This window comes from Castor canadensis, chromosome 5 (assembly GCF_047511655.1).
Source record: "Castor canadensis chromosome 5, mCasCan1.hap1v2, whole genome shotgun sequence".
NCBI classification, from domain to species: Eukaryota; Metazoa; Chordata; class Mammalia; order Rodentia; family Castoridae; genus Castor; species Castor canadensis.
In genome coordinates this window covers 160,472,398-160,499,124 of record NC_133390.1, presented here as the reverse complement: position 1 = coordinate 160,499,124, position 26,727 = coordinate 160,472,398, and the positions used below count along the sequence as shown (strand labels likewise).

Genomic DNA, 26,727 nt, shown 5'->3' with positions numbered 1-26,727 from the left:
GTCCTTACGTTCACCTCCGCTAGCACCGCTCTTAGTTATGCTTTAAGACCTGCTCCGGAGGGGCGGGGTCGAGGCGCCTGCCTTGCCATTGCGCCTGCGCGGGGGGCCCCGGGGGCTCGGGCCGCTGGGCGGTGTGCCTCCAAGGGGTAGTGTGCAGTGCGCTTGCGCAGGAGGCCCTTGCGTTGGCTTTGCTGGGCGGACTCGCCGCCAGAACCGGGCTGTCATTGCGCCTGCGCGCGGGCGGGGCGCCGCCGCGGTTCTTGACTGTGCTGCGCTCCGTGCCGGGTGTAGCCATGCGTAGAGCCGACTGCGAGCAGCCCCCTAAGCGGCCCCGATGTGATGGCAGCCCGAGAACACCACCAAATACTCCTCCCGAAGTGGCGGACGAGTCACCGGGCCCGGAACTCCACCCTGACCACCAGACTTGGGACCCGGAGCAGGTGTGCTCCTTCTTAGAGAGCAGAGGCTTCAAGGAGCCAGGACTGCTGAGGAGCTTCCGAGGTAGCGGGGCTGAGGGACGCGGGACGGACACCCCAGGAGGGGCCCGTGGGGCCTGAGGACCCGCGCCCCGAGAGAGGGGCTCCTGACAGGACTCATGGTTGAGAGGGGAGCTGCGCCGGGAGACACCCAGAGGAGTGGACCTGCGGCGGAGAACCCTGGGAGAAAGGGGCCCGAGGCGGGAAAGAGGGACATGGCGCGGGGGCTCTCAGAAAGGGTGGACCTGAGGCGGGAAGCCCTGGGGAAAGGGGCCCGAGGAGGGAAGGGGGTCTTGGCGAGGGGGATACCCAGAAGGGAGAGACCAAGAGTGGTACCGAGAAGGAGGAGGGAAAAGTCGGGGCCTCGGGGTTGGTGATCCGTAGGAAGGAACAGGGTCCGGGGATTGTGAATCCGGGTGAGGCGAGTGTAGATTGGATCTTATTCTGGTGGGTTGACACTTGACAAGCGAGGTTGGGTACACTTCTTTTTAACTACAAGACTTTCCCCTAGACCTTGAGCGGCGTCTTGCTGTCATCCAGGCTCCCAGGGCTCTGGAGACCTCTCTGTGCTAACCGCAGGTCCTTGAACACTTGCCACATGAGAGGTTCTGGCACTTTCAAGTTTCTGTTTCCCCTAAAGGGACGGGAAGTTGTTTGGTTAATCTCTGAATTCCCACCGACTACCTTGGCATCCCAGTAAGGCTCTGTGTTTGTAATTGCGAAGATCGATAATGATAAGGTTGCTCTTTGTAAGCAATTTCCCTTCCTAAATCTGAACACCGGGGTTGTTCAGTTTACCACCGAACCCCCAACATTGCACACATTCCACTTGACCACACATGGGGAAGTGTGTAGGTTGAGAGATTTAAGCGACTTTGCTGGTTCACACGTAAAATCCATCAGCTACTTGATATCTACTCAACTTTTTAAAAATTTGTTATTATTATTATTATTATTATTATCTTGGTGCTACTGGAGTTTGAACTCAGGACTTCATGCACTCTACCACTTAAGCCATCCTGCCAGCCCTCTACTCAACTTTTTTTTGTTGGTTGTGAAGCTTAACTCCTGCCCCATCCTCCGAGGTGTTCATTTAGAATGAGATTCTTCTCTAGTTGCGATTTGCAAATTCAGTCAACTTTTGTTGTTGTGGGGTGGAGTCCACTTTGCCTAAGTTGAAGAGTGGGGTGGGAGGAACCTTAATGGTTCAGGATCTAAAGAGAACTTAAATATAGAAAGTTGTACTTCTCTTTTTCTCTTTTCTCCTTTCTGCTTCTTTTTTTTGTTTTCCTCCACTACAGGGATGGAGACTTTTCTTTAAATACCAACAAATAAATCTAGTAGTTTTATCTTTTCTATCTGCAAAATTGACTATGTTGTTGGTTGTTTCATTGGTGTTCTGAAGATTAACACATCACATTCCAGAATGAACTATACTCTCTTGACCTCACAGTCTAATGCTAACAGAAGATTACTTGCTTTCAACTGATAGAAACTGACCAATTGTTCCCCCTTAGTCAGGTTTCCCTTTATTTTTTTTGTTCGCTTTTTGGCGGTACTTGGGTTTGAATTCAAGTCTTCCTGATGTTTGCCAGAGAAGTGTTCTACCACTTAACCCACACTCCCAGTCCTTTTTGCTTTATTTTTCTTTTCTCTCTTTTTTTTTGGAGGGGGCTGGGGATGGGGTGGTACTGGAGTTTGAACTCAGGGCCTCATGCTTGCTAGGCAGGCACTCTACCACTTGAGCCATTCCACCAGCCTTTTTTGTTCTGGATATTTTTAACTACTTGCCCAGGCTGGCTTCAAACTGTGATCCTCCTGATCTTCACCCCCTGAGTAGCTAGGATTACAAGCATGAACCATTACACCCTAAGTTTCCCTGTTTTTTTTTTTCAGGCCCATAGATTCTTGCTTGCCCTCAAATCTAAGCAAGCACTAAAAAAAGTAGAATATGCCCCTCCTGGGAATCTGCTGACCACAGTGAAACACCATTCTGTCTGATCCCACTAGTCATTTTCTTGCTTGTCCAGCTTTCCCTTCAAAGTTTGCTTATTTTTGCTTGCCCTTCTTTTACCTTATGAAAGAAAACCTTTTTTTTTTTGTTTGATTTTGAGCCCCTGAAAAATTTCTGACATTGGAGCTTTCTCCCTATTTGCAGTGGTCTTTCTAGTTAAAATCCCTCTCTAAGTCTGGATTTGTTTTTATTGGACAAAACCAAGCACAGGTACCAGGTCCCTTTCCTCATTATGGAATGCAGTCTCAAAAGAACCTTGAAATTGGATGCTATAATCCACACTTTTTACAGATGATGTTTATGAGGTCCAAAGATGTTAGATAACTTTCCAAAGTTCACACCACTAGAAAAAAAGCAGCCCTGGATTTTTTTTTTTTTAAGTTAAGTCTTTGGACTCCAGAACTCATTCTAGCTATTCCTTAACAAGTGTTTACATTAAAAACTATTGGAGTGCTGAGAGTGGTGGTGCACATCTGTAAACCAAGCCCTTGAAAGGCTGAGGCAGGAGGATAGAGAATTCCAGGCAAACCTGGGCTACATAGTAAGACTCTGTCTCAAAAAATAAACAAATAAAAAACACTGGAGAATATAACCAAAGATGGAAAATCAACCAAGAATGAAAAAAAAAAAAAGTTGCCCCAATAGAAAAATGAGTAAAACATAAGAACAAACCATTGACAAACTGACTAGCAAACACAGCAAAGTCTGTTCCTTCTCAATCCCGTAGTAATTTTTTAAAATCCTATTTTTGTTTTTGTTGTACTGGGACTTGAACTCAGGGCCTTGCATTTGCTAGGGCCCCCAGCCACTCCATCAGCCCTTTTTTGTGATGGGTTTTTTCAAGATGGAGTCTCTCGAACTATTGCCTGGCTGGCTTCAAATCACGATTCTCCTGATCTCTGCCTCCTGAGTAGCTAGGATTACAGGTGTGAGCCAGTAGTGTATTTTTCAAATACAGTTTGCAGTTATGCTTGGGCAGACCTGGACTAAGATCCTCCTATTTACACTTTGCATAGAGCAATGACAGGGGCACACAATCATATCCACCTTCTATTGGTTGAGTTGGAGTCTCACTAACTTCTTTTGTCTGGGCTGACCTTGAACTGTGATCCTCCTAAATAGCTAGGATTACAGGCATGAACCACTACTTTTGTGGGAAAGATGCAAAAGATTGATAATAGGTGAAATAGGTAATTCACTAAAGTTGATGAAGTATCAGTTGGCTCAACCATGGACAGTTTGGCATTACCTTTTGACTTAGAGGAACTTTAAAGGTATAATTGGACTGGTATCCAAAAAAGTATATATATGTCCTCATGCTTGCTAGGCAGGTACTCTACCACTTGAGCCATACCTCTAGCCCCAAAGAGGTCTATTCAAGATGATTCTTGGAAACCACTGGTTACAGTTACCAAAAAAAGTTGAAATGACCCAAATATCTATCCATAATAACAATAATAAATAATAGCAATGGCTGACACTTATTGAGTATTTACTTTGTGTGAAATACTGTTCTCTGTACTTTCCATGTTTTTTAATTTTTTATGTGGGTACGTGTGGTGCTAGGGATCAGATCCAGGGCCTGTACATGCTAAGCACACACTTTACCACTGACTACACTCCCCCACTCCCTACATGTTTTATCTTGTAAAATCTTTACAGTTCTGTGACATAGGTCCATTGAGGCCATGTTAGAGGTTCATTATACCCATGTCAGAGGCAAGGAGTCTTAAGGCCCAGAAAAAAGCAGCTAAATATATTATGATACATCTATACTGTGGAATACAAAATAGTCTTTAACAATGATGCATAGTTTAACAATTGACAAGAAAGAGGCTTATGAGATTGGATGGAAAAATTGGTTATAAGACAGTCTCATTTATGTAGCATTGCATATTATATAGATAAGTGGGCTATCCAAAATGTTAACAGTGGTTATTAATTAGAAAAATTTAAGTAAGTTGGTATTTTGTACTTTTAAAAAATATTGCTTGGACTTTTTTATACAGAATAACTATTTTTTAAAATAAATTTCTGCCACCAGTGGATGGTATTTTATTATGACAGCCTAACAGACTAGTACAGGATGCTTCAAGTGTTTAGTGGTAGAGACTAGAACTTGAGAAAGCCCTGTTATTTTATTTTCTTTGACAGTACTAGGGTTTGAACTTACGGCTTCACACTTTCTAGGCATGTGCTCCATCGCTTAAGCCACATCTCTAGTCGAATAACTATTTTGCATGATAGAAAAATACAAAAGATACCATTTCATTTCAATATTGTGTGTGTGTCTGTTTATACTAGGGATTGAACCCAGAGCTTCATAAGCCCTCTGCCACATGAGCCACACTTCTAGCCTTCAACTCTCTTTTTTTCTTTTAGAAAACTGCTTCCTCATTTTCTCTTGTTAACATCAGAAAGAAGGTTTTTCTTTGTGTGAAAATAGTCCAGAGTTATGATATCTGAAGTCAGAAAGAACTAGAATTAACTATATAGAAAAAGGATTAAAAAAGTATATCTATATATATATATGTATATATACTCATATAGATATATATAATTTATATACAAAACATGTATGTACATGCACAAAAATATATAACATGTTATACATACATATATATATATACAGGTATATATGTACGTGTATTAATATATATATGTTATGTATGCATATATGTACATATATACCTGTATATGTAACATTATACATATGTAAATATGTGCATACAACTTGTTCAAAACACATTGTGTGCTTTCCAAGGAGAGTTTAGAAATAAATCAACACTTTGGGTACTCCCCAGACAATTTATCCTAATAATTCTAAGAACAATAAACTTAAAGTTTCCTTCCCTACCCCTACCCAAGCCCTAGCTACTTAAAAACAGGAAGCTGCTGACCTGGCATAACCTCACGAATAACAAATCAGGTTTCACTTTACCATTTGTTATTGGCTTTTCTTGCAAATAATTTACATGAATAACTCACATTCACCTGATTTATCAAAAAATGCTTTTTGATTTAGTTATTTAATTAAGACTTTCCAAGTAGGAAGTCAAAAGTATGGTTCAGGATAGGGATGTAGCTCTGTGATAGAGTGCTTGCCTAGCATGTGTGAGGTCCTGGGTTCCATCCCCAGCGCCGCAAAAAATAAACAATAACAAAAACAAACCCCAAAACGACCATGAGCCAGTTTTTGAGCCCAGCTTGGTGGTGCATGCTTCTAATCCCAGCACTTGGCTGATGCAGGAAGATCTCAGAGTTTGAGGCCAGCCTGGGCTATGTGTGAAGACACTGTCTTTAAAAAAAAAACCAAATGAACGGTGTGGAGTTGCTGCTCTGTATTTGAGGAGAGTTGGTTCCAGACCTCTATCAGATAACCAAAATCTTCTGATGCTTAAATCCTTTTTATAAAATGCTATAGTATGGCGTCTCGGCCTTTTGTCTAAAATCAATTATAAAGTGGCATAGTATTTACTACTTATGGCAAATACCATGCTCAGCCCTATCTATAAACTTTAAATACCTCTAGATTACTTATAATACCAATATAAATGCTATATACATATTGTCATGCTTTATTTTAGGGAATAATGACAGGAAAAAGAAGTTTGTACATATTTAATGCAGGTGAAGTTTTTTCTGAGTAGTTTCCATCCACACCATAGATACAGAATCCATGACACAGAGGGCTGACTGTACCTCACCCAGTCCGTTGCCTATAGTGGGTACTTAAGAAAAAAATGATCTGGTGGGTTCAAATTGAAAAAAATTTAAAACGTATGTTATAAATAATGAATTTATTTGTTTTTGTTCCATAGAAAATAAGATCACAGGTTCATTACTGCCCTTTCTCGATGAGTCTCTTCTTGAAAATCTTGGAGTGAGGTAAGAATGTAATGAAACATTGTATTCACTTGTGAGAGATAAAGCCCAAGAAGATCTCCAATATTAGCTATCCTCAGTTAAATCTGCACAGTGTTTTAAAACAGAACCTGCTATTTGTTTGTGCTGTGCAAATCCTGTGTTTAATATTACAAATGATTCCTGTTTTAAAGAATTTTGCACATAGGCTTTCATGAAGTTCGTAGTGCCTGACGTTTTACTTTCAGATTCAAAACAATTAAATTATACACATAAGAAAATATGTGGGACACCATAGGAAGAAGAAAGTATTAGCAAGATAATGAAGGTCTTCCAAATCTGTCAGGATTAGAATCGACCCCTGCGTGTAAAATGTTGATTAACATTTAAATTAACCCTTTAAATTTATACGCACACACACTTAGACATCTGTGTGTGACGAGAGGGGCTGGGGTCTAAATTAGAGTGGGGCTACTGTAAAGATCTCATTTGAGCATCTGGTGTTTACATATTCCTTAAAATGGAGCTTTTGTTTCTGTTAAGGAATTGGCAACAGTGATGAAATATGGTCTTTTCTGCAGGAATTTCCTTTATTTAAATGTTGTTTGTGGCAACAGTAACCAAAGAATCAAAACAAAGGGTTATACTGAATTACTCATGCACTATTGCTTAGGATTTGATAATGAAAGTAGATTATGAAAAAAATACCGCTTTAGGATGATTAGAACTAGAATCTTCGGGGACCTCAAAGTCTCTCTTACTACCTATTTCTGTGGGTAGTTGTTGCTTACCACTTGAGCTAAATGGAATTTGTTCTGCTAGTCTTTTTTTTTTTTTTTCTCAATGGAACCATGTGCTTCTTTGGGGACCCAAACACTGTGGACTCATTCATCAAATATTTATAGCAGGCTCACTCTATGTTGGGCATTTTTCCAAGAACTTGGGGCACAAAATTGCAGAAAGTATACTGTATAGCACACCTCTGTGCCCTGCCTTCTGACTTGGATTGTGTAGGACTCCTTAAAGTTGTGTTATCCTGTATGGTAGCCACTAGCTACATGTTTAAATTAATTAAAATGAAATTTAAAAGTTAAATTCTTCTGTTAGACCTATATTTCATGTACTCAACTGCCACTTTATACCTGCTGGCTACTGTGTTGGACAGAGCAGATAAAGTCTTCTTCCATCATTTCAGAAATTTCTGCTGGACTCAGAGGGTGCCAGTGGAATCAGTCCAGTTGCTCACAGTGAAACCAGTGCCACAGCTTGTTGCTGTACAGCCTGAGCAGAATCGTATTTGGCAGGGATTAGCTCTCTTGTCCTGCGAGGGCACTTTTCCAGCTGAATAACAATGGTGTCTTTTAATTGTGAGTGTTTTTCTCTTGAGGGCCTTTCAGTCAGACCCTCTTCCAGGGAGATGGAAACTGGATACCATTATTTCCATTTTGAAGTTGGATAAACTCAGTAAAGAGATCTGCCTGGCCACAGAAGCTGTACTCTTACTCTTCCTAGCCTAGCAAGTGCAAGGCCCTGAGTTTAAGCCCCAGTACTGCTAACAACAAAGAAAATCTCTGTGTGTGCCTGAATGTCTTAAACATCTCTCCTGGCTAATTGTCATCTGGCTGATTTTCCCTTCTAGCCCCTGGAGAAAACAGGACTGGGGTTAGACCTTCCAGCACATAAGAAACTCTGGGTAAAAAACCAAAACCCTGCAAGTGTGCTGCTTTAATTATTTATCAGCTGTACTAATGGCTGTACACATCCCAAGAAAATCATCCGTAGATTTTGTTATCACCATGGATCTCAAACACAGAGGCCAGTTGTGGTGCTTCTGACTTCAAGTCCATGTATGTCTTTGAGCAAAAGTGTTGTTAGTTTGTTTTTTCAGCCTGATAAGTTAGTAGATCAGTAAAGGCTAAGTCCTTACCTGCTGGTTTTGTTGACACTCACCCAGGTGTTCAGCTAATACACCTTGACTAATGAACAATTGTAGATGAAGTAGGACACTGAATTACAAGATTATGAGCTGTTCATGTTTAATTCCTGTTATTCCTCAAACTGGAGCATTATGAGGAATTACAAACAATGGAAGATGAGTATAAAGCCAAAACCTTCCTGTAGACACTTACTTGAGTCATGCCTGGTATTCATAAATAAGTCCAGGACTGTGAAAGTAGGTATTGACTTCAGATTGGTTAAAATCTTTTCGATTCAGGCGTTGCAGTTCATGCTTATAATTCCACCTACTCAGGAGGATAGAGAGTTCAAAGCCAGCTGGGACAAAATTAATGAGACCCTAGAAACAAATACAAACAAAAGGACTAGGGGCATGACTCAGAGTTAGAGGGTTTGCCTAGCAAGCTGGAAGCCCTGGGTTCAATCCCCAGGACTGCACACTCACACAAAATTGTTTGAAATATAAACTGAGCATCAGTAGAGAGGGAGAAGATGTTGGAGTCTGAGTTTGCCAAGAGAGAAAGGAATCAAGAGTAGAACCCTGGGGTAGATCTCCCTTGATTCAGCGGAGCTTCTCCTAGGAGCAAAGGAGCAAAGTTTCCAGGAGGAGTATGTTTGAGTTATGATTGTTCTTCTAACTTAACCTCTCCATTAGAGTGGATAATATAGAGCTGATTATGTACTACTGTATACTCCTGGGGTTATTGTTGAGGAAATAATGATAGATTTGTCTATCCCATTCCAATTTTAGCTCCTTTGGGGAGAGGAAGAAGCTGCTTTATTATATCCAACAGTTGAGTCAAACTCACATTGAGATAATGAAGGTAAGAAGAATCTGAGTTTACTGTGTTTTTTTGATATAAAGTAATATAACTCAATCATGTAAAATTCATTTTAAAAAGAATAGAAGGAAACCTCAGCAATAGGATTGTGAGTAATAGAACTTTACTTTTCTAAACTTTCTGCATTTTCTAAGATGAGCAGTGTACTTAAATCAGAAGAAAAGCTAACATGTATTTTTATTAGCATATTATAGTTGTACTGGAGATACAGCATGACATTTACAAAAGTGCTTATAATATAAAATGCATTAAGCATCCAGAAAAGCATAAATAGACCTGCTCCTAGTTTGATAAATCTCAACATTTTGTCTAGTTTGTTTCAAACCTATTATTTTTAGAATAAAATATTACAAATTACTAATGGCCTCTTTTGCACCCCTCTTATATTCTATTTCTTTTTCTCAGCAGAAATAAACTTCATTCAGAAATTTGATATTTGTCATTTTCATGAATGTTTTTTAATTTCACTACATACTTATATGTATTTACCCATAAGCAATGTTTACTTTGCTGGGGATCAAACCCAGGGCCTTGCCCATGTTTAGGCAAGTGCTCCACCACTAAGATACATCCCCAGCCCTATTATATTTTTGGTAATCACCTACGTTGATACAAATAGCCCTTGCAGCCCACAGTCATAGGATAAGTTTTTTCTTTTTGGTGATGGTACTGGGGTTTGAACTCAGAGCTTCATGCTTACAAAGCAGGAGTTCTAACCCTTGAGCCATTCCTCCAATCCATTTGCTCTCATTATTTTAAGGATGGATTTTCAAGAACTAGTTGCCTAGGCTGGCCTTGAACCACGATCCCCTCAAGTAGCTAGGATTACAGTTGTGAGCCACTGGTGCTCAGTTAGTCATAGAATAACTTTTAGAAGGCAGAGATCAGGAGGATCGAAGTCCAGGCAAATAATTCTCAAAACCCTATCTCAAAAAAAACCTATCATGAAAAAGGGCTGGTGGAGTGGCTCAAGGTATGGGCCCTGAGTTCAAACCCCAGTACCACAAAAAAAAAAAAGTTATAGTAAATTTTGTCAGTGTTGGTAAGCTTTCTCTTAACTTACTAGTCCAAAACTAGATATATTCCTAAAGTCTAATCTATCAGTAATTCTTTATTCTCTCTTAATCCTATTCAGATATCAAAAGCCCTGTTTTTCAGACTGCAGTATCCAAAAATAACTTTAACAAACATTTCAGCTACCCAGCCTAGAAATTCTGATTCTGAAATCTTAGAGAACAGTTCCTAGAATGTGCATTTTACAAGCTCTTCAGGGTGATTCCAATATCATCTGAAAACATGTTTCTTGATTGGTTGGTGGCAGGAAATGCATCTTATTGTTCATCCTTTTGACATCCCTAGGTTAAGAAAACTTATTTTCAGACCTGGAAGACGGTCTAGGTAATCTCATTCTCCTTTTGTACTTTATTTATTTATGCAGTGCTGCAGATTGAACTCAGGGCCTCACACATACTAAGGCAAGTGCTCTACCACTGAGCTTCTTCTAAGCCCTAAGCCCTAGTCTTCTGTTTTTCCATTAAAAAGAAAGTTATTTAATCTCATTTGAAAGTTATAAATTACAGTTGTTGAAAATAGAATTTAAAGTTTTGAAGCATGTTAGTGAGTCACCATCAAGTAATGAAATCAGGGCCTTAAATCACATTAACTTCTTAAGCAAAACAATTGAACAAAGAACTGACCTCATTGTCCACTCAAATACAGCTCTCAAAGATTCTTACACTAGTTTACTTATCTTTTAATTGCTTTCTTGAGATATAATCAGAATATTTTAGGACATACTCATTTAAAGTATGCAAATTGAGCTGCAGAGGTAGCTCAGTGGTAGAGTGCTTGCCTAGCATGAGGGAAGCCCTGGATTTGATCCTCAGCATTGCAAATGTAAATAAATAGATAGCAATAAAGTATACAAGTCAGTTTTTTTAGATAGTTCACAGAGATGTTCAATCATTGCTGTAATCTAATTTGACTTCTAAGGATCCTTTATATATTCTGGACACAAGTTCTTTTCAGCAATATAATAGGCAGATATTTAATATTTATTTAGGGTGAAATAAATGTGTTAAGAACAGTTATCCTGAATTCTTTTTTATAAAGTGGTTTGAATTTATTTTGCTTTTAACATATTTAGGGTGCAATAAATGCATTAAGAATAGTTATCATCTGAAAAATTGGTGAAGGCTTTTAGGCTTTAAGTAGATTTAAAATAGATTATAGAATTTTTTTTGACAGTCTTTAATAATAAATAGGTTCTTATTTATTTGTGGTGGTTACATTGATATTTTGTAAGGGGAGATCATAGACCCAGACATGATTTTCAAATATGTAAAGATTGTGGAAATTTTTATCTGAAAAGTATATTCGCAGGATTTAATCATAACATTCATGGTTCATTCTAGTCCTAAGATGCTTTGACATCATTTTGGTGAATAATTAGAGGTGACCAAACTTGATATAGTTTGTAATAATTATAAAGTGGTTCTATAGAGCAGGATGAAAAATTGATACTCCCCAAACATCAACCAAATTTCTAATAATTGTTAATGTTGTTTCACAAAGTCATAAATTCTCACCATTACTTGACTGAAGCTAGCCAAGGTGAAATGTGTTGGGCTTTTGTTTTGTTTTTTGTTTTGGAAGCACTGGAGTTTGAACTCAGGCTTCACACTTGCTAGGGAGGTGCTCTAATGCTTGAGCCATACCTCCAGCCTGAGCTGAACTATTTTTAAAGGAAATTCATTCCTATTCCCATGTTCAAATGTTGGTCCAGATAATCCTGACCCCTATAGGTTTCTTTTCAGTACTGAGCTTCTGTAATTAATATTTTATATATTTCTCTGGTATTGATGTGGTATACTTTAAATATAATGGTCCAGCATGTTAACATATATTACTTTGCAATAACAGCTCAACAGTAGTTGTTCAGACATGTTTGAGTTTCTAGTGGGTGTCAGGCAATACGGTGTGTGATGGATTCTGAGAATATAGTAGTAAACCCACAGGGTTCTTCACCTCCCCAAACTCCATATACTTTGTTGCTGCTTTGTTTGGTGCTAGGGATCAAACCCAGGGTCTTCCACATGCTGAGCATATGCTCTATTACTTAGTTATACCCCCAGCTCCTCCATACTCTTTAAAGGAACTTGTTGAAACAATTTAAAGAATTTGCAGGTCATGGGTTAGATAGCTTATCAGATTTCTTCTTTATTCTATAGTCTTCTCTTTAAAAGGCAGTTATTGAGCTGGAGTGCATCTCAGAAGTAGAAAGCCTGGGTTACGCCCTGGGGTTCAATTTCTAGTGTGTGCACACCTGTGTGCATGCACACACACACACAAACACAAAAGCAGTTATTGTGGACAGATAAGAAATTTGTGTCTTTATTTAAACATTCATAGAAAACATAGAAAAGTATTAAATCTTCACCCATACTTAAAGCACATATTTAAGGCTGGATATGGTGGCTTATGCCTGTAATCCCAGAATTTGTGAGGCTGAGATAGGAGGATCACGAGGCCAGCCTGAGCTACATAGAGAGTCCCTGTCTCATAAAACAAAAACAAGCCAGTTGCAGTTGTTCACATCTGAAATCCAAGCTACTTCAGGGGTGGAGATCAGAAGGATTGGGGTTCAAAGTCAGCTGAGCAAAAAAAGTGAGACCTCTTCCCATCTCAACAAACAAGCTGGATGTGATGGTCTATAGTCCCAGCTATGCAGGAGATCATAGATAAGAGAAGGATCACAGTCTGAGGCCAACCCTGGGACAAAAACGTGAGACACTATTCAAAAAACAAGTAAAGAAAAAAAAGGGGAGGTGGAGGTTGGGACCTGGCTCAAGTGGTAGAGTACCTGCCTAGCAAGTGCAAGTCCCTGAGTTTAAAACCCCAGTACTACCAAAATTAAAACAAAACAAAACAAAAAAACCCTGTTAAAACTTAGAGTAATGAATAATTGTGAAATTTGAAATTTGTCTTTACTAAGTGTTTCTGAGTAACCCTTAAGTGCTATAGAAATTTGTCTTCCTGTGTAATTTCTTATATAATGAGAGGTTTTTTCTCTTTATTGTTTCCCTCCTTCCCTCCCTTTCTTCCTCCCTCCCTCCCTTCCTTCCTTCCTTCCTTTTTTTCCTTCTTTCTGTGTACTTTTCTTTCCAAGGATTTTAATAGTGGGCACAGTATAGACATGTTTAGAATAAAATTTAAGACAGTGCCAGAAGTAATACGGCTTACATGCTCTGAATGAATGTGTTTTTTTTTTTTTTTTATTCATATGTGCATACAAGGCTTGGGTCATTTCTCCCCCCACCCCCTCCCTTACCACCCACTCTGCCCCCTCCCTCTCCCCCCTACCCCCTCAATATCCAGCAGAAACTATTTTGCCCTTATTTCTAATTTTGTTGTAGAGAGAGTATAAGCAATAATAGGGAGGAACAAGGGTTTTTGCTGGTTGAGATAAGGATAGCTATACAGGGAGTTGACTCACATTAATTTCCTGTGCATGTGTGTTACCTTCTAGGTTAATTCTTTTTGATCTAACCTTTTCTCTAGTTCCTGGTCCCCTTTTCCTATTGGCCTCAGTTGCTTTTAAGGTATCTGCTTTAGTTTCTCTGCGTTAAGGGCAACAAATGCTAGCTAATTTTTTAGGTGTCTTACCTATCCTCACCCCTCCCTTGTGTGCTCTCGCTTTTATCATGTGCTCAAAGTCCAATCCCATTGTTGTGTTTGCCCTTTATGCATTTTTTAATTGGTGTTTTATTTTGTTTTTGTGGTGTTAGGGAGTCATTCGACCACTGAACTACTCCCCTCAGCCCAATGAGTGTATTTAATTGAATACAAAACTGATTTATTCATGGCTAATGAAATATGTACATAATGCAAAGATCAAAATCCTTATCTTTCTGTTGTTAAAATATACCCAGATCCAATATACTTGATATATCTGATACCTAAATAAGGTAATGATATTATTATCTTGTCATTTTTCTTCATATTATTCTTACTTAATTAGATAGCTCTGACTTTGTAAAGTACTTAGGAATAGCTACACAAATATTTTAGATGGAGTTATGTATTATTGTTGAGACTAATTTAAGCATAATTTTCCAGGTAATTAATGATCCTATCCATGGCCACATTGAGCTCCACCCTCTCCTTATCCGAATCATTGATACACCTCAGTTTCAGCGACTTCGGTATATTAAACAGCTGGGAGGCGGTTATTATGTTTTTCCAGGAGCTTCACACAATCGATTTGAACATAGCCTAGGGTAAGAAGGGAAGGGACCTGGGAATTTTCAGTTTTTAATTACCTCCTCTGTCTCATCAAATAGATGTCTCATTTTATTTATTGGAGAATAAACAGTTTTACGGTAATTACTATTATAATATCCTTTATTAATAAGAAAATTGTGGCTTTTTATTTACCTTACTATATTTTGTTTATTTTGTGTATGTTTTAAACCACCTCACATCCTTCCTGAAAAGGTAATGTCTGGGCATGTAGTTCAAAAAAAAGGTAATGAAAATATCTATTGACGGGTCAGTTGGATTAAATATTTGTCTTTAAATATTATTTATAAGCTAATAAGTTTGATTACTGATGTATCTAACTAACTCTGCAAACCTTCCTTCCTTTATTTAATTTTCCTGTAGTCCCTATTTAGTCTTTTCTGCTCATTTCTCTTCTTGCTGGTACTGGAGTTTGAATTGAGGGCCTTGCACTTTCCAGGCAGGTGCTCTACCATTTGAGCCACACCCCCAGCCCTTATTTCTTTTCTTTAGAGACAGGTGTCCTTATGTATTCCATGCTGGCCTCCAACTCTGATTCATTGTTTTCCAAGTGCTAGGTTTATAGGTGTGCACCACCATGCCTGACTCCTGTGTAGTCTTATACAGATTCACTCTTCACAACTATATAATTTTCTTCTCTATCAGGGAATATGTAAGTTAGAAAAGCATTCATAAGCTTAGAGAAAGTGGAGCCTCTGTTATGACAGTGACGTTGAGGCTTTGGTCTGCTTTCCCAATTATAAAACATAGAACCAAGAAACGTGAGCAGAGAAGCACTGGACAGTTTTCCAGATTTTCATGAAGTACTCAGTGTATTTATTACTGTGTGTGTTTTTGTTTGTTATATGGCTTTTCTTTTTCCCTTTCTTAATTTCTTTCCCTCCCTTCCTCCCTCCTTTCCTCCCTTTTCTTTAGACAGAGCCTCCATATGTAACCCAGGCTGGCCTTGAACTCATGATTCTGCTTCAGCCTCCTGGATTATAGATGAGTGCCACAATGCCCAGCTGTATATAAAATTTTTAATTAGCTAAAACTCAAGTATCTATACCCACAAGTCACAGCAATTATTTGTTGAACACGTACTAGACCCTCCTTACTAGACAAGGTAGCAGTTGTCTCCACCCATCTGGAGCTCAGAGTTAGAGAGGAAAGAGTATATTCCTTCAGGAGTCACTTTCAGAGGGAAGTGTTAAAAGTACATTTGACAGTTGTTAAGCACTTTTTTTTTCAGTGCCGGGGATCAAACTCGTACATGTTAGGCAAGTGCTGTACCACTGAGTAACATCCCTGTGCCCTGTTAAGCACTTTTTCTTAAGTCTGTGTTGTAAACATTATAAAGGCAGAGGTTTTTGTTGTTTTTTTAGATTGTTGTAAACTACACAGAAAATAAAATTTCCCATTTTTAAGTGTATAGTAGGGTTGAGTACATTTATGTTGTTGTGCAGTCAGTTGCCAGAACTCTTTTCATCTTCCAAAACTGAAACTGTATACAAACTAAACAACAGCTCCCTAGTTCCCCCTTCTTCCAACCCCTAGCAACCACCATTCTTTCTGTAGGAGTTTAACTATTCTAGGTACCTCATCTTAATATTGTGTCTTTTTGTGACTACCTTACTTCACTTAGCATAATATCCTTGAAGTTTATCCATGTCATAGTTTGTGTCAGAATTTTCTTTTTTAAGGGTGAACAATATTACATTTCATTTATCCCATTCATTCTTTGTGTGTGTGTGTGTGTGTGTGTGTTTTGGTTATTTTTTTCATACAGAGTCTCGCTATGCAGCCTAGACTGTAAATGAACTTGCTATGTAGCCCAGACTCTTTAAATTTGCTCTGTAGTGCCGCTTGGCTTTGAACATACTGTAACCCAACTGGCCTTGGACTCATGATCCTCTTGCCTCCAACACCATGCCCAGTTACTCCATTCATTCTTTGATGGACACTTGGGTTGCTTCTACCTCTTAATTATTGTGAAGATAGTACTGCTGTGAACATGCTTCAGCAAACATCTCTTCAAGACCCTAGTTTTGCACAGGTGCAGTGGCTCACGTCTATAATCCCAGTTCCTTGGGAGGTAGATAGCAGGAAGATCTTGGTTCAAGGCCAGCATGGGCAAAAAGTTAGCGAAATTCCCCCATCTCAACAAATAAACTCAGGCATTGTGGTGTATACCTTGTAATTCCAGCCACAAGGGATGAATAACTAGGAGGGGTTTCAGTCCAGGACCAGCCCAAGCAAAAAACATAAGACCCTATCTGAAAAAATAACTAAAGCAAAAAGGGCTGGAGGTATGGTTCAAGTGGTAGAGTGCTTGCCTAGCAAGCACAGGACCCTGGTTTAAATCCCAGTACCACCCCCACAAACAAACAAAAAACTCTGGTTTTAATTCTTTTGGTTATATACTAGAAGTGGAATTGCTGGATCATATAATAATTCTTTTTTGTTTTGTTCTGTTTTGGTGGAAGGAATTGAACTCAGAGCCTTGTGCATGCCAAGCACACACTCTGCCACTGAGCCCTCTATTTTTCTTTTCCTTTTTTTGGTGGGACTGGAGTTTGGACTCAGGGCTTCACGCTTGCAAGGCAGATGCTCTACCACTTGACTCACACCTCCAGTCCATTTTGCTCTGTTATTTTGGAGATAGGGTCTCTCAAACTATGTGCCTGGGTTGGCAAACCTTGATCCTCCCCATCTCAGCCTCCCAAATAGCTGGGATTACAGATTTTAGCCACAGCAACCAGCTATTTTCTATTTTTTTGTGGAACCAATAGTCACTGTTTTCCATAGCATCTATCACATCATGATTCCTATTAACAATGCACAGGCATTCCCATTTCTCCATAGCCTGGCCTACACTTGTTATTTTTCTCTTTTTGTATCTTAACAGGTATAAGATAGTATCCATTCTGTGTTTTGTGCTGCAGATTAAACCCAGGGCCTCACACATGTGAGGCCAGCACTCTACCTCTGAGTTATACCATGGGCTGTTCTCCTTCGTTTTTATTTGGTTTGCATTTTCCTAGTAATTAGTGCTGTTGAGGCAGAGGTCCTGCTTGTGGGATTCTGTTTGTAACATGTTCTAAAATAGACTGCTCTGTAAGTTTGCACTAAGATAGTTTGAGAAATCTATTGATTTTATCTTCACTTTATCTTCAATATGCTGTAAGCATAACAAAGTCAACTCAAAGAACTTTAAAGTCCTTAAGTTGCAGAGGTGTCACTTATCTTTCAAACTGAAGAGTGACTTTTTGGTTTTGTGCCCTACAGGGTAGGTTATCTAGCAGGATGTCTAGTTCGTGCACTGTGTGAAAAGCAACCAGAGCTGCAGATAAGCGAGCGAGATATGCTCTGTGTTCAGATAGCGGGGCTTTGCCATGATCTCGGTAAGCTGCACAAAGAGCCACAATTGTTATGTGAAATCGTAACATATGTCACTTCACTTTGAGATTTAAAACTCAGACTAACGAAAGAAACATCTAAGTTGTGTTTTAATTTGTTAATGACATTAATATAAAATGTGACAGTGCTTCTTCCTATAATGATTCATAAACACAGAACATTGCTTTTTACTTTCTTCTAGTATTTCAGTGAATTTCTCATGTTAAACTTTGCTATAAGTTATATGAAAGGGCTTTCTTTTTTGGCAGTACTGGGGTTTGAACTAAGGGTTTGCCTTTGGTAGACAGGTGCTCTACAGCTTGAGCCATGCCTCTATCCCTGAAAGGGCTTTGATAGTGAGTTTTTCTTACTACTGTATTTAGGAGATGTGGATTTGATTTTTCTATTTGATTTTGCAGTGCTGAGGATCTAATTCAGGGCCTCACACTTCTTAGATCAGAGCTTTACCAGAGCCACACCCTTCTCATCAACCAACATTGCCATTTTTCTTTTACTTCCTTGGTCAAATCCTTTCTTCTCATACCTAGAACAGATTTAGAGAATTCTTTTTCTTCCCTGATCCACATGAAGTCTTGGGCCATTTAAATTCAAATTCAAGTAGAAGAGTCAGCTGAGGTAGCTCACAGCTACTTGGGAGGCAGAAATCAGTAGGATTATAGTTCAAGACCAACCCAGCGCCCCACTCCCCCCAAAAAATAGTGAGACCCCATGTCAACAAATAAGCTGGGTGTGGTGCTGTGCATCTGTAACCCCAGCTATGTGGAAGGTATAGGTAAGAAGATTGAGCTCCACATCTGGCCAAACCCTTTCTCAAAAAAAACCAAAACCATTTCTCAAAAAAACCCATCACAAAAAACGGCTGGGAGCATGGCTCAAGTGGTAGAGTTTCTGCTTAATAAGCACAAGATCCTGAGTTCAAGCCTCAATACTGCTCCCCCACAAAGTAAGTAAGTAAATAAATAAATAAATAAAATTCAAGGATAATAATATTGTCCTTTTCCTTTGACAAAGAGAAAGGGACTGTCTCTGACCTCTTTATTAATCACAGAAGAGTGTTTCAATAGCTAGATACTTAAAGAATAGTGCAGGCTACCTCTTTGTTCCCCAGACATTTTGGTAGGACCAATACCACTTCTTAGGTGATTATTTTTTTTATTAATTTATTTTTGTGTGTATGAGAAGGGATCAAACCCAGGGTGTCGTATATCCAAAGTGCTGGCTCTACCACTAAGCTACACCCCCAGGTCTAAATAAATAAATTTTGATTTTTATTGTGAAAAAAACCCATAGCATTCCTTTTAGTTAACACAAAACTGTCCTTTCATCAAATTTATGTAAGCTCTGGTGACTGAAGACTTCCCTAAGGAGGTTTCCTATATGATTTTGCCTCTTATTTTATTGTTTTAGAAAATAGGAAGAACAAATTAGTTCCATTTTGTGATTTATTTATAGATTATTAGTTTAAATTAAAAACATTTTAAAACAATTCAGTTTTTTAACAGTTTACAAACATTTTTCTTGTTCTAAGGCTGCTCTTGTTTTTAAGGTCATGGGCCATTTTCTCATATGTTTGATGGAAGATTTATCCCACTTGCTCGCCCAGAAGTGAAGTGGACGGTATGTATTTATACATTCCATAGTCAGTAGGAAGAAATCACCATTTAAGTAGGTGATTCAGTTAAAATATCTGTTTAGTTCCCTGCTGTGGAACTTTCTCATTACGGTTCTCAGGGTGCTTTCATTGCTGTATATGTATATGTGTATATACATATAGTTATTGTGCATGTATACATGTATATGTGTTTCACTTGTTTGACAGTAGTCTATAAAGAAGAAATTCATTATCTCTCTTTTTATAAGTAAAGGAACTTGAATCTTTCAGAAGTATATTGATGTGCCAAAACAAAGCTATTAAATGACGGAGCCAGTACTAGAAAACCAGCTTTCCTCCTTGTCAATTTAATATTCTTTCTACTCAGTCACACTACTGTAAAATAAAACAATTAATGGCCATCTCCAGTTTTTGTTCATTTGGTATGACCATGAAATAGCTGATAGCAGCCAAGTGTCATCCTGCATATTAAGTGAACCATATTATAATTAGGCATTTGCAGGTGGCTAACCTATATTTTTTTAATCAGTTTTTTAGAAGTAAAGTTAGGTTAGCCTTCCATTTCCTTTCTTTTTTTTTTTTTTTTTCCAGTACTGGGGCTTGAACTCAGGGCCTTCACCTTGAGCTACTCCACCATCCCTATTTTTGTGAAGGGTTTTTCGAGATAGGGTCTCATGAATTATCAGTCCAGGCTAGCTTCGAACCGTGATCCTCCTGATCTCTGCCTCCTGAGTAGGATTACAGGCATGAACCACTGGCACCCGGCTCACTCTTTTTTCTTTTTTTAAACTGTGCTAGGGATTGAACCCAGGGTCTTGTGCACGTTAGGTAAGTGCTATACCACTGAACCACATCCTCAGCGCTGGCCTCCCAGTTTCTACCACACGGTATATCTGGAACCTGGAGAAGAAAAGGAGAGTAATATATATTGAAAGCTTCTTACATGTCAACCTCTATTTTTTCTCTCCTCCTTCCCCTTTTTTTGAAATATAATTCAGATATAATATATTGTACAGTTCTAAAGTGAATTTTGACAAATGTACCATGACATTCAGTTAGGATATAGAACATTTTCATTTTTTTTGGAAAATTCCCTCCCACCCATTTTTGTGTGATGCTGAGATGTGCTCTGCTACTTAGCTACACCTCCACACTTTCCCTCTGCCTCTTTTTAGTCAATTCTCACTCCTCATCCACCATCACCTTCTGATTTTCATAGGCAGAGGTTAGTTTTGTCTGTTCTTAGACCTGATAGAATCAGAGAGTAGGGACTCTTTTGTATCTTACTACTCAACATGTTGGCTTTGAGATTTGTCCATGCTATCAGCATCAGAAGCTGATCTCTTTTGGTGAGGTAGCATTCCACATAATGAATAAGTCACACTTTGTCCTTTTTCCTTTTGTTGGAATTTGGTTTATTTGCCATGTTTGGCTATTATATATATAAAGTTGCTATGTGTGTTATTGTACAAGAATTTTGTGAAAATTTTTTTTTCATGTCTCTTAGGTAAAAATACCTGGGACTAGAATGCATGTCTAAGTTTATAAGAAACTACTACACAGTCTTGCCAACATTTCGTCTTATGTTTAATTTATTAATTAACTTATTTTATGTATGTATGGTGCTGGGGACCAAATCCAGGGCCTTGTGTGTTAAAGCAAGCACTCTGCCACTGAGCTCTACCCCAGCCCTGACATTTTATCTTTTAGAGTAGCCCTCTGAATGTCAGTGGTACCTCAGGGGTTCAGTTTGTATTCCATGTCCTGTAGTTTGTATTGAACTTGTTGTTGATATATCTTTTATATGTATATGTGAGGAATTCTTCTAATGTTTTACCAATTTGAAAAAATTGGTTAGGGTTCTGGGGGTGTGGCTCGCTGGTAGATTGCTTGCCTAGCAGGTGAGGCTCTAGGTTCGATCCCCAGCACCACAAAAAAAGAAAAAAAAGGAATTTTTTCTTTTGATTTTTTTTTTGCCCATTTATTATTGTAGAAATTTATAGATAGAGATATAGTAAGATATATGCATTGTGAATTTTCCCCTAGATTGGGCTTGCAAATTCATTTTTTAATGACTTTGAAAAACAAGTTTTTAATTTTGAAGAAGTAAGTATTCTGATTCTTCAGGCCAGTAAAATGGACAGTCTTTCACCTGTTTTATTGCTTTGGGGTCCGCCCTCAGGTTAAGAGCCATAAAACTGGAATATTGCATGGAGTCTTTCTCATCCAAGTGTTGACTTTCCTCTAACAGCTGTTTGCTTTTGGCTGTTGTTCATTACCTTCTATTTCTCCAGATATAATTGTTTTCTCCAAAAGGGTTGATCTAATAGAATCTACTTGGCTGTTATCAAGTCTTTTTTTCTTTTCTTTTTTGTATTGCTGGGGATTGAACGCAGGGCCTTGTGTGTGCTAGGCAACTGCTCTACCATTGAGCTACATCTCCAACCTTAAAAAAAAATTTTTCCCTTTCACATTTAAGACCTTAGCTCATGTGGAATTATTATTATTATTATTACTATTATTTTGGCATCCTGAGGTTTTTTAACTTAGGGGCTCATGATTGCTAGGAAGGTACTCTACCACTTGAGCCACTCCGCCTTTTTTGCGTTGGGCATTTTTAAGATAGGGTCTCAATTTTTGCTTGGACTGGCCTTGTTCCTTAATCCTCCTGATCTCTGCCTCCCAAGTAGCTAGGATTACAGGCATGAACCACTGGCACCCAACTGGAATTAATTAATTTTTGTGTATGTAAATAGTAGAAATCTAATTTCTCTCTTCTCCTTTTTTTAATATGGGTAATTAAATGGTTGGGTTTTTTTTTTGGTTTGGGTTTTGGTTTTTTTAGCAGTGCTGGGGATTGAACCCAGGGCCTTACACATGCTAGGCAACCATTCTACCACTGAGTTACAGCTCCAGCCCAGCAGGGATAATTTTTTATTGAATAGTTCATCCTTTCTATTGTACCACTGACCTATTGTACAACTCCAGTATTTTTTATTTTTTATTTTTTTATTATTCATATGTGCATACAATGCTTGGGTCATTTCTCCCCCCTGCCTCCACCCCCTCTCTTACCATCCACCCTGTCCCCTCCCTCTCCCCGCCACCTCCTCGATACCTGACAGAAACTATTTTGCCCTTATCTCTAATTTTGTTGAAGAAAGCAACTCCAGCATTTTTAAACTTCCCATATATGATGAATCTTTCTAGATTCTATACCATTCCACACTTTCTTAACTGTTATTATTCTGTAATAAATCTCTGTACTTAGAAGTACAACTGTTCACACCATTTCACACAATAGTGTCTTTGGCCCTTTGCTTTCCCATTATGAAATTTGCAATTTTCTCCTAGAAAGTCTTATATATATCCTTTGTTGTATTTACTCCTAAGTTTCTTATAATTTATTTTGGTTTTTCATTAACTATGCTACTTTTATGAAACTTAAATTTTTTGGTACTAAAACATTTATAAGCCATTGACTTATGTATTTGAAACTACTATTTCACTAAGCCCTTATTTATTTTAAAAACTTTGTCAATTTTTTATTTATTTATTTATTTTTGTTGTTGTTTTGTTCTTTCAGAACAGAGTCTTGCTATATAGCCTAGGCTGGCCTCAAACTCACAATCCTCTGTAGATTCTTTTCAGTTTTCACTGTAGGTCAATATCTGCATATACTAGTATTAAAGTGTTTTTCTTCTTTTCGAATACTCGTGACATGTATTTACTTATTGCTTTTCCATACTTTTTGGACTTCCAGTAAAATGTCAAGTAGAAGAGAATATTAGATAATTTTATTTTATTGTTAGTTTTAAGGATAATACTTTTTCAACTATTAATTCGGTTTTATAAGCATTCTATTTTCACATAGAAAAACTGAATTATTATCACAGAAAATAATTCTCATAAACCCAGTTTTGCCACATGTTAATGTTTTGCTGTGTTTATTTTAACATACTTTTTTTTTGACAGTACTGAGGTTTGAACTCAGGGCCTTGTGTTTGATAGGCAAGCTCTCTACCAGTTGAGCCATGCCTCTAGCCCTTCTGGCTTTAGTTATTTTTCAGATAGGGTCTTGTGCTTTTTGCATCTGAGATTTTAATCCACCTACCTATGGCCTCCCGCATAGCTGCAGTTACCACCACACCCAGCTTGTTTGTTGAGATGGGGGTCTCAGTAACTTTTTGCCCAGGATGGCCTTGAGCAGCAGTCCTCCCTATCTCTGCTTCCCCAGTAAGCTAGGATTACAGTTATGTGCCACCACACCCAGTCTTGATGTGTCCTTTTTTTTTTTTTTTTTTTTTTTTTTTGTGGTACTGGGTCTTGAACTCAAGGCCTACACATTGAGCCACTCCACCAGCCCCTTTTCTTTCTTTTTTTTTTTTTTTTTTGTGATGGGTGTTTTCAAGATAGGGTCTCACAAACTATTTGCCTGGGCTGGCTTCAAACCACAATCCTCCTGTATCTCTGCCTCCTGAGTTGCTAGGATTACAGGCATGAGCCACCAGTGCCCAGCTGATGTGTCGTCCTTCTTAATGTATTGCATCAGAGGCACATAAAATTTATTAAGCCATTACTGGTAATATTAACTTTGATCACTTGATTAAGCCAGCATCTGTCAAATTTCTGTACTGTAAAGATACCATTTTTCCTCTTTGTAATTAATATGTATTTTGATTCAGTGTCCTAGTTCTAGGATCTTTCAGGTTTTGTTTTTCTTCTTGAGTCAGTTTTGTTAAGACCTGGGACAGAGCAGGTGTCTCCAGAGGGTGTTTGACCTATACAGTGATTACAAATGAGTGAGTGATCAGAGGCCTGAGCAAACGGGCCCATTGGAAGCTTCAACCCCAATCTGGACTTCAGAGCTCTGAGGAAGGTACTTGGCTCTATTGGGAAGATTGTGGTTACCCCTGTCACCACTAGATGGCAGTGCAGGCAGAGCTTTTAACTGCATGTTCCAACACTGAAGGAAAAAAACAGAACTAGATTTTAAAGTGATATTTGTTTAAGTGGAATCTTACCTGTATGACCTAGTAATATTCTTCTGGGTACCATAAATGATTATATCCTATAAAATTTATTTTATGTATTTATTTATGAAATAATGAGCATGGTTTGTAAAAATGTGGTAGACTGGGAAAATATCAACAAAATTTGACAGGTTTTAAAAACTGTCAAACTACAGTTGGAAACTAGGTAATTAACATTCAGCAAAACCCTATCTCTGAATTACCTAGAATCAAAAATAAGTTGCATGCAGGGTCCTGATGGGCTAGAGTCTGTAACAGGCCATATTGTCCTGACTTCTCCTAGCACGAACAGGGCTCAGTCCACATGTTTGAGCATCTCGTTAATTCTAATGGACTCAAGGATGTCATGGAGCACTATGGTCTTGTCCCCGAGGAAGACATTTGCTTTATCAAGGAACAAATTACAGGACCACTTGATTCACCAACCAAAGACTCTTCGGTAAGTTTGCTTTCATTCAAATTTGAACTGACTAGTGCTTTTCATTTCATCTAGTCCTTATAGCTACACATTTGTCTATTTTGTAAGGGCTAACTGACAAAATAAAAGTTGTGTATTTCTACCTTCTAATGCAAAAAAAAATTTTTTTAAATACTTTCCCCATGTCTTAACCAGTTCTCTAGACATTACCTCCCCAAATGTTGGTGCACATCTATAAGCCCAGCACTTGGGAGGCAGAGGCAGAAGGATCCATACATAAAAGTAACCATCTTTTGTTTGGTTTTGTTTTCTGTAATTCTGGCTACTTGGGAGGCTGAGATCAGATGGATCAAGATTCAAGGCTAGCCTGGGCAAATAGTTTGTGAGACTGCATCTCCAAAATAACCAGATCAAAATGGATTGGAGGTGTGGCTCAGTCAGTAAAGTGCCGGCTTTGCCAGGGCAAAGCCCTAAGTTCAAACCCCAGTACCACCAAAAAAGAATAAAAAAGAAATTGAAAAATAATTTCCTCTGAGATTTTTAGGGTTTTTTCCCCTTAAATGCATATTAATCTGGTTGTAAGATATAAAATAAAGAGGTGGATTTTGCAGTAAATACCCTAACTGAAAAAAGAAATCAAGTTCCAAAAATGCTATGAATAGTGATGTTATTTAGACTGAATATGTAGCTACTTTTAAAGATACTAGTGATTCTTTTGTTTGTTTTTTCTTGTTTTGTTTGTTTTTGAGGCAGAGTCTTGCTCTGTACCCTGGTTGGCCAGGAACACACTATGTAGTCCACACTGGCCTCTAACTTGCCATCCTCCTGCTTCAGCCTCCCAAGTGCTGGGATTACAGGTGTACATCACTATCCCCAGTGAAAGACAGTATTATTTTATAGCATTTATTCAAGTGTTATCATTTAACAAGCATTTTTACCAGTTCATAATTAAATACTGTATTTTCAAAAGCTTTTAAGCCAAGAAACAACAAAGTTGTTGATTGTGGGAAATGTAATATTGTTAGGATTCTTTCAATGGCACTTGAAGAGTTTGCATTTTATTTATGTACTATTTATTTATTTATGTGTTATTGTGGTAATGGGGATTGAACCCAGGTCCTTGCACATACTAAGCATACACTGTACCAGCTACATCCCCAGCTGGAAGGTTTAATGTTAATAGGTTATCATATATGTTGGCATTTCTTCTTCCTTTCTACTGTATAAGAATCAAGTGGAAAAAGAAAAAGTAAAATGTTCTAATTTATTTCTTATTCCCAATTAAGTATCTGTTCATAATTTGCAGATTAATGTAAATTGTTTTGCTTGAAATGGATTTAGTGTTTATCCTCAAACTTTTGATGGGTTTTCTTGTCTTCCAGTGGCCATATAAAGGACGTCCTAAAGAGAAGAGCTTCCTTTATGAGATAGTGGCTAATAAAAGAAATGGCATTGATGTGGATAAATGGGATTATTTTGCCAGGTATGCACAGAACACCTCAGAAAACTTGGTCCAAGTCTTTGTATAAGCTTAGTGTTAGTATTCAGGTTCAGTTTCCTTGTTGAAAAATTCCATCTCTCTGCTGTGGGATTTTCTAGGGACTGCCATCATCTTGGAATCCAAAATAATTTTGACTACAAGCGTTTTATTAAGTTTGCCCGTGTCTGTGAAGTGGGAAATAGGAAACATATTTGCACTAGAGAAAAGGTAAGCTACATGAGAGGAAACTAGAGGAGTATAATTCCTGGTCTGAACTACTGCAGTTGGAAAAAGTGGTAAATTGTTGATCTCTTTTCATAATGCTTAGCATT

At 38.4% G+C, this 26,727-nt stretch overlaps 1 protein-coding gene across 1 annotated transcript in view; it reads left to right on the top strand.

Annotated features, from left to right (window-relative positions):
- The first annotated feature begins 208 nt into the window (after positions 1-208).
- The window catches only part of Samhd1 (SAM and HD domain containing deoxynucleoside triphosphate triphosphohydrolase 1), a 46,836-nt gene continuing 20,317 nt past the window's right edge, over positions 209-26,727 (top strand). Inside the window, exons 1-9 of the mRNA XM_020175261.2 lie at positions 209-501; positions 6,312-6,378; positions 9,062-9,134; positions 14,271-14,431; positions 17,721-17,836; positions 19,399-19,469; positions 24,781-24,936; positions 26,298-26,398; positions 26,515-26,623. Of these exons, the coding sequence (XP_020030850.1) occupies positions 294-501; positions 6,312-6,378; positions 9,062-9,134; positions 14,271-14,431; positions 17,721-17,836; positions 19,399-19,469; positions 24,781-24,936; positions 26,298-26,398; positions 26,515-26,623 (1,062 nt within the window). The 5' untranslated portion in view covers positions 209-293. The remainder of the gene's footprint in view (positions 502-6,311; positions 6,379-9,061; positions 9,135-14,270; positions 14,432-17,720; positions 17,837-19,398; positions 19,470-24,780; positions 24,937-26,297; positions 26,399-26,514; positions 26,624-26,727) is intronic.